Raw genomic sequence first — 13,942 nt, 5'->3', positions numbered from 1 at the left:
ACAGTGAAACGGCAGAGCTGTTAGTCTACTGCTGCCTCAATCAGCTTTTGTGTTAGGTAAAGCAGCAGAGCAAATATTTTAATGGGTGTACACTTAAACAGATATTTATTTTTTCAATGTGTCTAAAATCAGTTTTGCTGCAGCCCCATCCACAGCAGTATATTGCTTAGCTTTCTTCCATGGCATGTAGTGGGACTTTTGCCAGAGGAGGAGGGTGGCTGGATTGTGATTTGTTTATTTAAAATGAAATAGAAAATACTACAATTTAAAGATGTATGTCCCTAACCTAAGCCACAATTGGAAGTACAAGTCCCTCCTCAGTGCTTAAATATATATGTTATATATATATATATATATATATATATATATATATATATATATATATATATATATATATATATATATATATATATATATATACATATATATATATATTTATAATGAACAGTCCCTATCCCTACCCGCCTCGGGACCCTGGAGCAGTGATAAGGAGCACACGCAGAACGCCTTTTCCAGCTAAAGTCCGACTAAGGTGTCTTCATGACAGCACGACAGTAGTACCTTGGATTCAAATCACATTATCTGAGTTTTAGTTAAACTAACTTCAGGCGCGTGAACATGTAATTTAAAAGTCCAGATTCAGTCTGACTTTTTCTAAAATCATGTAAACGTACTGATTTTCTTTTGCCCTGCATTAAATCAATAAATAGGATATTTTTGAGTACGCCAACTTTCTTGCTTTCATTTCCACATTTAATTTTAACACTATTTTATCCAGATAACTAGTCACAGTATTTACACTGCTAATAGCCTGAGGTGAACTTAGGTTAACAGGGAGGGACCAATGAAAAAAAAAAAAAAAAAAAACAGAAGAACTGGTTTTAGAATACAGATGACAGATGAACACCAGAAAAACATCCTGTTTCCAGTTGTGTCCAAAAAGTATGTTTCAGCCAGAACATGACACGTTTTAAAAGTAAATTTTCACACAGACATTATCAGAACAAATTGTTGGTTTTAAAAATTGACAGCTTTTAACACATTTTATTCATTGCTTAATGTTGTGAATTCTTGTCTGTTTGCTGGTACAGAGCAACATCAGCTGACACATGAATGCAAATACATTATGATATTAACATCTTGTGATAGGAGGATGAGGAGGAAGTGACAGTAGGATGTGGGTAGAGACCTGAATAAGTTTAAAAAGGTAAGGTTCACTTTTGGTTCTTAGAGCTGAGCATCTTTCATCACAGCTGGGTACGTAAAGTACTTTTATGTTAAAAAATATGGTGTAGTTTTAGTGATCACAATACAAGGCTTTTCTTTTCTATCGTTCTGTTGTTATCCAACAGAAATCAAAACAATTTTAAAGGTAAATGCAGAATTTGGTTTGTAAACCGATGTTCCTTTCGTAATTGAAGGTTAATGAGTAAATCATAGACTGACAAGAGAGTTGTAGGTCCATTTAAAAAAGAGAAAAAGCAAGAGACCTTTTGTAAGTTAAATTTAAATGAGATCTGTACTTTAACATAAAATGGAAAACTATTTTGTGTGAGAATTAAGACAAAAAAAGTTTTTAAAAAGTCTTGACATGACAATACAAGTTTTGATTTAATCATTTGTCTGCCATCAGGGAATAAAGATGGGGCAAGGACAGAGCATCTTGAAAAAGCATGGCTACAATCTACAAAGGGAAACCGATAATTCTGTTGTTGCAACAAAGGGAGACGACACATTTCTCATAAAGAAGATCATGTTGGGTCGGGTAAGTAAAATAACAAACATATGTCCAGGGCTGTGTTTCAGAGAGTGGCATTGGTGAAAAGTCTGAATGCCTTAACCCTGAGATTAGGGAAATAATAATAAAAAACAATAAATCATAAATAAGTAAAACCCTATTAACAAGACTAGGTTCAAACCTCGTATTTGGCTGGACCGTGTATAGTGGTTTCCAACCCTTTCCCTTGGAGGACTTCTTTACAATCATTAAGTAAACTGAAGACATATTTAAGGGATATTTCACATTATGTTAAATTCAACGATAACAGTGGAGAACAACTGATAAACTGCAAATAACCCAAATGCTTAACTGCAGATTTTAGCAATTATTATGACTTATGCGCAGATTATTTGCTTTTTCTGATATTTGTTGGAACTTTGTATAGCATTCGATATACCTATAATCATACATTCTTTTAAGGCTTCTTTGTTGAGAAATTTCTTTTGCTTTTTGCTTTTTTTTGCTCTTTCCTAAGACAGGATAAGGTTGTTCAGAAGAGTGAAGACTACATCTTATGTTTAGGTCCTCACAGTGCCCCATGAGATTATAAAAAAGTATATGTTGAACATGATTCTAAACTTAAAAAATACAATAGCATTTAATAATTATCTTAATTGCTTTATTTGATTTTATTTTTGTATGTTTTTAACAGCTTTTAAGATCAAACCGAAAGTGTTGTTTTTTGTTTTTTGGGGATCATGTTATCAAAGGAGAGCGTGCACATTGCTCACGTGAGTAGCACCTTTTTAGGCTTGTCTCAGCTGCGTGTCAGCTGCAGCACGTCCACGTGACCACAGGCATGAAACACGCTGCTGCTCAGTGAGGCTGATGTCTCACACTCACGACGCGCTGTGTGAAACAGGCTTTACATCCTCCTTGGGATGCACTGATGCAAGTTACGTAAATCTCTAAACTAAACTACTTTAAATGATTGAAATATAAATTATTAAAGGAACTACAGTTAAAAATAAATTAGCGATAAAATAAAGTTACAAAAACTGCTGTTATATTAAAGTGTAATAAGCCACTGTTTTAATGTTAAACAAAGTAAAGTATAAAGTGAAAGTACTGTTATAGTAAAGGTAAATAAAATACTGTTATAATTAAAAAATAAAAGCAGAACCAAAAGTGCTTTCATATTGAAGGACCTGGCTCGTGTCGGGTTGGAGTTGTTGATATTTTTCTGGTGCTTTTTTTGTGTGTGTCCGTGAGAGGCAGAGAGACGTAGAACAGAGAGAGAAAAACCAAATGCCAAATGCTTTCTTTGTTTGACTCCTCCTCATTTTAAGAAGGCTCATCGGTGTGTCTTTTCAGCTCCTCCATGTTTGTTTGTTTTGGTACTGTCCATTGTCTATCCGCCCGCTTGGTCAAGCAGACAGACGTGAAGCATTATAAGATGACGTGAACTTGTAACATGTTGTGTTTTGAAAACAATGTTGTGTCACAGAACCGTGGGAATATGTTTTTTTCTGGCTGAAAATAACTGACACATCGTTTGCACAACATCCTGATCTCTCAAAGGGTGTTTCTCTGTTATTCATTTGTTACTGATTACAAAAACAAAAATATTTCACTTCAGTTTTCTTATGATTGAACTGCAACATTAAAATAAGAAGTAGCATGTGTGTGCATGTGTGAGTATGTGTGTGTGTGTGTGTGTGTGTACCTGATAGTGTCTTAGAACATCTTGTAAATGACAGTTACTGCCACAACCATTTCACAACATCCTATTCTTGTACAAGATGTGTCTCTGATCCACATCTGTTAATTGGTTACAAAACACAGTTCTCATGTTTCACTTTTGGCTTTTCATAAGTGACCTCAGATCACCCCAGGCTATGAGCAATGTAAATACTCTGACCAGTTACCTGCAAGAATTAGCATTAAAATTAAACGTAAGGATGAAGCAAGAGAGATAATGTGTTGGAAAATGTCTTGTTTATTGATTTACTGCAGGGCAAAGTAACATATGTCATTGATTCTACCTTGTACCTTATGTGTTAGTAATGCTTTCTTTGTTTGAGTCACACTCTCCGCAGAGGGGTCTGGTGGCAGTAGTAGTGCGCAGTATGAGTTTCATCAAGAAGTAAAGCTTTGTGGATGACAGTATCTGAACCACCAGTACTTCCTCCAGAACTGATGAACATAGTGACAGAAAATTACTATAGTAAGACACAAAGCAGTCATGAGAGACAATTCTGACCTGTGAAGAATTACTGCCACTGTTTGATTTTTGTCTAAAAAATATATATTTATAGCCGCTGAAATAATATACTCATTTAATGGAAAACACTAAATATGGGTGTTGCTCATCCCAACTTGCAACCAAAGTGTAGTTCTTTAAAACAATGTTTATTTAGGACTTTCTAAAGTTTGCCACAGACTCTGTAAATATGCCTCTACATTTGTGTTTATAGATATTTAAGTTTTGGATCGCCACAGACTCTGAAGCATCAGGAACATCGTTCTTTTCACCTCTAGAAAACTTATTCTTCAAGTTAATGCTAGTTAGGCCTGTGCTAACAAATCCATGAGTTTGACATGGCTGATGAAACTTGCTCTCCAAGGTGTTTTCCATCAGTTCCTACTACCCTCCTCTTCTTTTATTTCTTTTTTGAGTCTCCCTTTCTTTTTTATTTCTTCTTATCTTTCTCCATCTCTTTTTCTGTTTCCCTTTTTACTGCAGTTTAAAGTCTCTCCCTGTCAAAGAGATATGAAAATACAAAGATGTCTGTTTAACCTCAACTTCCTTGCTTCCCTTTCAAAATAAAAGGCCTTTGACTGTGTCTCTGTGGACAGAATGCCATGAGTTATTGATACAATGCATTTCATTTTGAAACATTTACAGAATGGGGTTGTCAGCTGTGCAGGAGCTTGCACAACTTCATAAATGAGTGTAATATGTGCTTATAAATATGAAAATACAGCACTCATATCAGCAGGCAGCGGTATGTCTTAAGGCCCAGTTAAGGCTGGACTGTTCTGATTCATAAAGAATGTTCTAGTTATAATTATTTCTGTCAGACAAAAGTTACAGAGTTAGTCCCCCTAAAAGTGACTTGTATTTTACATTGCTTTTATTTATTTTGCTAAATGTAGATTGCACTACATTCCTTTCATTTGAATGGAACAGCTCTTGCATTAATTTTATTTTGGAAACACTTTATTTTGGAAGCCCAGTCTTAACACCAGTTAAGACTGGCCTTTTTTTGTTGGGCATAATGCCTACTAGTGTATACTCTGTCATGATTGAAGATACATAATTTTGAAGTATAACTGACGATGATGTTTTGAAATGTTATTTTATTTTAAGAAGACATTTTTACATAAATCCTGAACACTTTTTTTTGCTTCCAATCCTTATCCAAGTCATTTAATTATCAGTGTCTACCAATACCTAGAATGCAAAAAACATATTATTAATTATTTTTATTTATTTGTTCAACACAAAATAAAAATAAAGCAAAAAAATGACAAACCATCAATTTAATCTTTTGGGTTGCGGCCTGATCAGGACATCCCCATACAAAATATAAAAATGCCCTCACCTATATTCAGATAGAGCTTTGAAATGCAGTACAAGAAAAGAAGATAACACCATTTTTCTGTCCAACTGTGCAAGTATGTTTTAAGAAAAAAAATATTCTTAAGAACAGTTGGTGAACATGGCTCATAATTCCTTCCCTGTCACTTCTATGCTGTTTCTTTGACTTTATAATTGACAGTGAGAGTGAAACACAAACATCTATTACTTTTGGCAAACGCCAGCGATGCTAATAAACTGTCCTCCAGTTTGTTGACAACAATCGCAGACGTACAGCTTTAACGTGTGTCCTGGCGGTCACTCTGCAGCCACCTCTGCCAGGCCATTCTAATGCAAGTGTTTTGTTTTATGTTTAACAGACATCCACTAATTCAGCATTAACCTCAGAAATTGAAACCCTTATGTCAATTAACCATCCTCACATCGTGAGCCTCAAGAACTCTTTCAAAGGTAAGCTTTAAAGCTTTTAAGTTTTCTGCCTGAAATTGTTACCTAAGGTGATGTCCATAAACAAATATTGTATGCATATAAAAGATTTCTGATGCAAGTAATGGGACTATACACAATTTCAAAATGAATGTATTACAGAATAAAGCCCTTAAAGGCAGATTTATAGTTGTGCATTGATTTGAGCCTACACTATGTCCACGTCTACACATTTGGCTTCCATAAGTATGTGAGCATTTATCCTCGTGCAGTGATGTGTCTGTGTCACTCTACATTTACACCACTAAAATGCTGGTCAGCATTGGGGTTTCTGTGAAGTGCTGTAAATTTTGACTTTTTTAAAAACACACCTAAAACACACATTATACATGTGCTGAACAGTGACAGTAACAAACAAAAGTAGACAAATTGTTTAGCGGAGTTGTCCTTTACTCATATGAAGCCAGGGACAACACCAATATTTTACAAAGGTAACATTTCAGAATTTGGTTCAATTAGAACAAACAAGGTTCACAGACCAAACAAGAAAATGCATAAATTAGCCTGGCAGCTAACTTTCTTCTACTCATATAAAGCCAGGATAAATCACACACAGGACTTCAAATGCTACTTGTGGGAGCTTTACTGTCTCCTTATTTATTTATTTTTTTTTAATTACAAAAAGATTACAGAAAACTGACTGAAAAAATATTCTATTAATTATTTCAAACAATTAAAAAATATCTTGTTATTTCTGAGGTAGGATATGAATGCAAAACACAAACTATGCAATGAATTCATTTCTGGACATTCACAATGTCCCCTGCTGTTAAAAAAAACACCCTTTCACTTCGGACAGAAGTGGTTGGAAGAAGGATCGCTTTTGCTAGAGTGGAAAGCAAAGAGGGCAAGTTTGAAGGATTTAGTTGGCCATTTCCCACTGTCACATTCCTATTCTTACCTGTGTAATAAAAGTAAATTACAGTTTTGTTTCCGCTTGTTTTTGTCCTATAGGTGAAGAACATAACGCTTACTATATAGTAATGGACTACTGTCAGGGCGGGAGCCTCGCTGCAAAGATCAGAAAGATGAGCGACTCCCCACAAGAGTCACAGGTACAGCAGTCTGATACAAAGACATATCAAACCTACATCAGTGAAAATATCTTTGCTGTTGTTATAGAGCCCATAATTTGTTTCCTAGATACTGAGCTGGATTGCCGAGATCTGTGTTGCTTTGCGAACCATTCATGAAAAGGGCATCCTCCACGGACGCCTGAGACTCGAGGTACAGTACAGATTTCAACAACACTGACTAAGACAACATATGTATTGATGATGTGCTATTTCTAAATTCACCATCATATATTTTTCACAGGTTTGGGCAGTAAAATACACACTTTAAATCATTTATTACTTATTAACTTTCCTCTTTTATAGAATGTATTCCTCACAGAAATTGGAACTGTGTGTTTGGGCGGATTAGGAACCATCCATGACAAGTACTGTGCCCCATTATTTTAATTTCTTTTCTTTCTTTTTTAATATCTTGTTTTGTTGTATTGATACTTTTTTGCTGTTTTTCACACAGTTCAGAAAGCACTCAATCAAGCAACAATTCAAATCAGTTGAAAAATAAATTTTCTGCCACCAGAAGTCTTCACAGAGGGGACCTATGACACCAAAAGGTAAAAAAAAAAAAAAAAAAATGTTTTACTAAAATGATTACCTAACCACCTTAAGGCCGAACACATTAAGTAATCCTCTTGGTTTAGGTTATTATTACAAAAAAGGACTGTGCACAGTGTAAAAAATCTCAAGAATCCTCAAGCCATAAACTGAATGTGTGAGCCAGATAAACTTTAAAAAATGGTACCAAAAATACCACAGAGCCGCCTTGTCACTACGGTTGGGCTGGTGTGAAAACGCTGACATTTCAGATCAAGGCACCAAAAGGAAATTCTTTTTGCCACTCACCAAATCAATTAAACCAGCCCATAAATAATAAAATACGCCTCTATACAGACATATTTTTTTCTTTACATGTTCGCAATAAATAAAAATCAAATCAAATCAAAATAATGATCTCAATTAAATTTACTAAAACAAATGCATATGTGAAACAAAAAAGACAATTTATAATTTTGTCTGGTTAAAAATATGCTTGGCAGGTGGATTTTTTAACAAGCTAAATTGATTGGTGAGTCTGACTCTCAGACTATAATAGTTCAACCAAAGTTAGCAGCAACAATTTTGTTTTGCAGCCCATATTAAACCAAAATTATCGAAAGAGTGTATCGATTATCGTGATAATTTTGGTCACGATATCAAATCATGATATGAAAATTTAATACAGAAGAGGCCACTTTAACAACAGTACTTTGTGATCATTACACATTGTCTGCATGGTCTGTAGAGTGAAAGCAGCGCATTAGCAGCACAGCAGCAGCAGAAGCACCATCAGTTCTGCTTTCACATAGGCATAAATATACACTTTGGGTTGTGGTTACGCACTAATGGTAAGCGGGACGTGTGCAGACAGTTGTGGTAATTTCAACAGACTGATAGTCTAAAAGCCAATGGGTCAATCATTAATGGCGAGACCCCAAACGTTGAAAAAGCAGGTGAAAATATCCACAGTTTTTAGACGCAAACAACATAAAACTAGCATCAGTGGGAAGGTGCAAACGTCCTGAACAACAACAGAAAAAGAATTCTAAAGTATTATTTATTTATTTAATATTATTATTATTATTATTATTAAATTTGCTTCATTTACAGTGACATTTGTCATTGGGATGCATACTCTATAAACTCTGTACTCGACAACCAGCAGTAAGTAATCTAAAGGTTTGCATTTCATCAAAAATGTAATTGATGAAAACATAACTGAGATTAAACAGACCACCACAAGTGACTATGTATTCTTTGTAATTTCTATCAGCTGTATCTGTGAAGAAGAAAGTAAAGAAAGCAAATTTTGTGTAATTTTGAATCTACATATCTCTATCACTGTCTCCATCTATTTTAAGTATATTTATCTATCTCTCTCTCTCAAGGGATCTCTCTCTCTATCTCTCTCTCTCTCTCTCTGATATCAATTTTGGGTCGTCTAAGACCCATATATATATATATATATATATATATATATCAATATAAATATACAAAAATCTCATAATCTCACAGGTTTCTCACGCTGCATTGGGAGTAACACGTTACCTAGTAACGCCATCACTAAGTCTGTATTTTACTTTTGGCAGTATCAATTATTATGTAGTTTATTACTTTCAGATTTGCTTTATTCAGTAACGGCATTTACGATTACTCAAATACAAATAAATTCATTACTTGTTACTCATTACTCATTACTCTGTCAAAGAAGCAGACAACTGGCTCCTGTTTCACAAGAGCAGCACTGCACCAACAGTGCATGAGCAGTGCCGAACATGTTTTTCTATTTCAGCATCTGTGTTATCAGGTTGAAGCATCCACACTGCCCGACTGAAGATGGCCAGGCATGTCTCAGCTGCATGTCAGCTGCGGCAAATCTAGAGAAACGTGGCTCACTGATTTTTTACGCGTGCCACACGTTTGTCAGTAGAAATAGACAGTGAAATCTCTATCACTATCTCCATCTATCCATCTAGATCTATATCTCTCACTCTCTCTTTATATATACATATACTGACTCACAGCATTGTAACCACTTTTTCTGCAGTTTAAAAGTCTCTCTCTGTCACAGAGATGAGGAAATACAAAGATGTTTGTTTACTTTCAACTTCCCTGCTTTCGTTTCAAAACAAATACCCTCTGACAATGTCTTGTGGACTTGTTATTCAAACCCATCAGTTGCTGACACAAGGCATTTTATTTTGAAACATTTAGAGAATCATGTTGTTAGCAAGGCAGATCTTGTCAACTTCATAAATGAGAGGAATTTTACTGTTATTTTAAATCATCCATTATTGAAGCTGATATGAATGGAGTTCATAAAACAACCGTGGCGGCCTCCAGACCGATGTGGACAAGCTCGAAGCATCATTAAAAAGCTTCTAGAGAAAAGTTAATGTTTTTGTGGCATGGCTCCAGGAGATAGTCTCCAGCTTACAGAACATGAGGTTTTGATGAGTATATACTGACTCTGTACCACTTTTTCTGTTAGATGAAAGTAACCTGTTAAAGCTTGGCTGCAGAGCGGGGAGGGCCTTGGGGGAGTTGCTCCAACTGGTTTGACTACTTCAAGTGATGAACATTGGCAAAATTGCAGCACAGACATCCAGGGTTGTACATGCTGCAGAGGTAGCGACAGGTGTGTTTGCTGGTCTATTTGTGGCAAATGTGTTGTCTTTTTCATTGCCATGGACTTGCAAAAGAGCTATTTCACATCAGACAGGCCATTAGAAGCAGGAAGAAAGTTAAATTGATTTGAATTTCTGTTAATGGGATAAACAAAGGTTAAACCACGCTGTATTAAATTAAGTGTTAAGTATGAAATTACTGTTGCGTGTCTGTGAATCTGTCAGGCTATGCAATATTTCACACTGTCAAAACAGTGTAGGCCTACTGGTGCTCGGTTCGAGGGCATGCTAAGGTTACAATAAATATTCCTATGAAAAGTTTTTAAAAATATTGTTTTGCTGTTCAACTGCTTACTTTCATCATAGTGACAATGGGGCCAGTGTATAAAGAATTTAACAGTGTTGTCCAAGCTGTGCCAAAACAACACTAAATAACATGTGCATATATAATTGAAGCATTAAACAGATAGTTAAAGGAATCACATTTTTTTTTTTGTTATTAATCATTTTATTTATGTAATTTTAAAGCAATTTAATTACTTTTTGATAGGAGTAACTATCAATTGTAATTAATTACGAATTTCAGTAATGTGCCCAACACTGTGTGTGTGTATGTGTGTGTGTGTGTGTGTGTGTGTGTGTATATATATGTCAGTATACAACATAGTATTGAGTATTGCTAACAATAATTCTTCAGTTTTCAGCAGAGTCATCAATCAAGCTCATCCCCAAGATCATCAGTGGTCATTACCCATCACTCCCAGATGAATTCTCATCACAGCTTTCAGACATATTGAATGGCATATTCAATAAAGATCCTCAATCAAGACCAACAGCCAGTGACATCCTTGAGAGTCCTATTATTATACGTTGTCTATCAGAAAAGGTACGACATTTCTGCAAACACAATACTGTACTCATATCACATCAAACCAAGCCCTAATTTCTTCTTTAAGCCCTAAAATGATTATTGACAGAAGCACAGCTTTGCAAGCAAATGTAACACTGCAGATGTGTACAAACACCTGTAATCGTGATACAAAACAAACTAAAATAAAAAAAACTAAGCTAAAAAAAACTGTCACCTAGCTTACCTTGTTAATATTTGCTGCACTAATATAGAGTATACAGATTATAAATATTACATGGCTAGCTGTTGTACTTTTGTGATAAAAGAAAGCTGCAGTTAGATAACTAAAATTAGCCAAAAACAGCTAGGCTCAGTGTGATTGGCTGAGATGCCACTTAAAGCTGAGGTCTGAATGTTAATATCTGCCTCCATCTCTCTCTCCTCTGCTCTGATTGGGTTCTGTTAACATGAGTGCGGGGCTGAGACCAACCAGCCCCTCAACTCAACCTAGGGCTGCTCGATATTGGCAAAAATGCTAATCACGATTATTTTGATTGATTGACAATTGATGCAGCCCTATTTATTACATTATTTGTATTATTACAGATAAAGCAAAGTCTTCAAAACAGAAGTTAATGAATGGGCACAAAACTTTGTATTATTTAATTTGTGCCTTTATTGATTAAGTAAAACTTAAAAAAGTAATTTAGCACAAGACTGAACAGCAGTGTTTCACATCTGACCACACCCAGCATCACTGAGTTAAGTGAGGTAAGAAATGTGCATTATTACACCTGTGACCACACAAAACAGTGATGTTATGGGGTCCTTCAGTACACACACAAACAAGTTGCTCTTTAGTTCAAAACTGTCAATAACTGTCTAGGTAACTAATTTTCCTGACAATGACCTGTTTTTTTAGTGCAAAACAACCGTGGCGGACCTCCAGACGATGTGGACAAGCTATGGGAGTGGCTGAAGGTTTGGAGCGTGTGCATCAGGGCACCACCATTGGCAGTCTGACAGGTGGAGTGATTGGAGCGGTGGGAGGCATTACATCCATAGTAGGCCTTATACTGGCCCCCTTCACTCTGGGAGCCTCTCTTATTGTCACTGGGGTAGGAGTGGGAGTCAGTGTGGCTGGTGGATTCACTGCTGGTGCCTCAAATATCACCAATATGTTCAACCAGTCCTCTGATCGCAAAGCTGTTCGAAGCATCATTAAAAAGCTTGAAGAGAAAGTTAATGTGGTTGTGGCATGGCTCCAGGCGATAGTCTCCATCTTAGAGAACATGAGGAGCAGATGTGACTCAGCTAACATAACTGGCAGCAAGTTAGATGAAAGTAACCTGTTAAAGTTTGGCTGCAGAGCGGGGAGGGGCCTGGGTGGCGTTGCTGAACTGGTTCGACTACTTCAAGTGATGAACATTGGCAAAATTGCAGCACAGGCATCCAGGGTTGTACGTATTGCAGAGGTAGCGACAGGTGTGTTCGCTGGTCTATTTGTGGCAATTGATGTCTTCTTCATTGCCATGGATGCAAAAGAGCTACGTCACATCAGACAGGCCAGAGCACAGAACCAGTCTTCCAAAAACATCCAAACTCCAGTCAGATCTGATACCATGAAATTTGTCCATTCAATAAGAGGGGCTGCACACAACTTGCAAAAAGTTGTGGATGAGCTGAGAAGCATGATCTCAGTTCTCCCTTCACTTGAGGATTAGAGCAAGAAGGAAAAGAACAATATGAAATCAATGTGACTTAAAAGTCACATTTAATGAAATCAGCTCATTTAATGTTCTGGTAAAGTAAAATCAGAGATTTCTTTCAAAACACATTATGCACATCTTTCTTTTAAAACCCAACATGTAGTCTCATACTCAGACCCTTGGTAACCCGTGACAATAAATCAATAAGGAAACTCAACTTCAAAGATTATTTCCAGATGGAGTCTCTTCTTTAAGAAAAAAAAATCCATTAAAAAAATCTGAATCAGTGTAAATATCAATGAATAATTCTTTAATATACTTTTAACAATGGCAACTTTAGCTGAGTCACCTTTGAGGTAATCATAACTATGACTATCTAGTCTAACTACTAACGTCTTTGTCAAATTAGTTACCATATGGTGATTAATGCTGTTTAGTAATGGTTTTGAGCTTTGCACTTAATTGGAGTAATGTTGAATGTTTATTGTAAAGGTAAACAATGTATTTCTTTTTAAGGTGTTTCATAATGCTAGCAAAAACAAAAAGCTTAAAGTTTAATGTTTGTCAGTTATTCTGCACCACATTATGTGTACTTCTTCTGTCTCATCTTCATTACAATGAACATTAATGTAATGTTTTAAATTGCAAGACCTCAGTGTGAAGGATTTGAGAACTGTTTACTTTGATGTCTTCTAGTGTTAGCATCAAAAGGACAGTGTCTCACAGTGCATGTGACAGTTACTCATGCAATTATTTGAAAGATGATTTAATCACACTGACATTTTACAAATAGTCTTTAACTGCATTTAAACATGTATGCTTGTGAGTCTTTGGCCTAAAAAGAAGTGATTTTGCTATTTTTTCAATTTCAGATAATTCTGTATAAACATGAGGATCTTGACATGTTGCTGTATGTCTCCTATATTAAACTCAAAATATACCATGTGAATGCATTTATAATACATACATATATATTTACAATGATGAACAATAAAGTCAAATTATATCAAGGATTCAAGGTTTCATCATCAATACCCACATACAGTTATCAATATTACTGTTAATGCCTATATGGATATTGTTTTTTTTTAAACTTTTTTTAATAGTTCCTCTACTTAATTATAAGTGGTTGGCTGTGTCTCTAACATAAGTGTAAAATATTTATTCAGATCTTGGTATCCTGAAGGCACAGTTACACATTTAGTACTGTCACCTTACAGCAGGAAAATTGTGGGTTAAAATCTGTCCGCCAGCTGGACCCTTTGGGATGTAATTTGCATGTTTGAGTTTCCTTACATACGACATGCAGGTTAGGTGAAATGTAAACTCTTAATTA

At 35.7% G+C, this 13,942-nt stretch overlaps 1 protein-coding gene across 1 annotated transcript; it reads left to right on the top strand.

The window, feature by feature from the left end:
• The first annotated feature begins 1,247 nt into the window (after nt 1-1,247).
• LOC121948481 lies at nt 1,248-12,621 on the top strand. The gene is made up of 9 exons (XM_042493879.1): nt 1,248-1,257; nt 1,634-1,765; nt 5,684-5,774; nt 6,765-6,865; nt 6,954-7,037; nt 7,190-7,251; nt 7,341-7,405; nt 10,852-10,933; nt 11,820-12,621. Exons 2-9 carry the CDS (start codon nt 1,643-1,645, stop codon nt 12,619-12,621), a joined length of 1,410 nt encoding a protein of 469 aa, XP_042349813.1. The 5' UTR covers nt 1,248-1,257; nt 1,634-1,642.
• The last annotated feature ends 1,321 nt before the right edge of the window (nt 12,622-13,942 follow it).

This window comes from Plectropomus leopardus, chromosome 9 (assembly GCF_008729295.1).
Source record: "Plectropomus leopardus isolate mb chromosome 9, YSFRI_Pleo_2.0, whole genome shotgun sequence".
NCBI classification, from domain to species: Eukaryota; Metazoa; Chordata; class Actinopteri; order Perciformes; family Serranidae; genus Plectropomus; species Plectropomus leopardus.
Note: the sequence above shows the minus strand (reverse complement) of the source record. Positions and strands in the feature narration are given on the sequence as shown.

Bases quoted from the DNA above. Each gene is read 5' to 3' on its own strand.
- LOC121948481 (XM_042493879.1), top strand. From the start codon at position 1,643: ATGGGGCAAGGACAGAGCATCTTGAAAAAGCATGGCTACAATCTACAA. The intron at 6,866-6,953 runs GTACAGCAGTCT...TTTGTTTCCTAG, and splicing joins ACTCCCCACAAGAGTCACAG to ATACTGAGCTGGATTGCCGA. The intron at 7,038-7,189 runs GTACAGTACAGA...CCTCTTTTATAG, and splicing joins ACGGACGCCTGAGACTCGAG to AATGTATTCCTCACAGAAAT.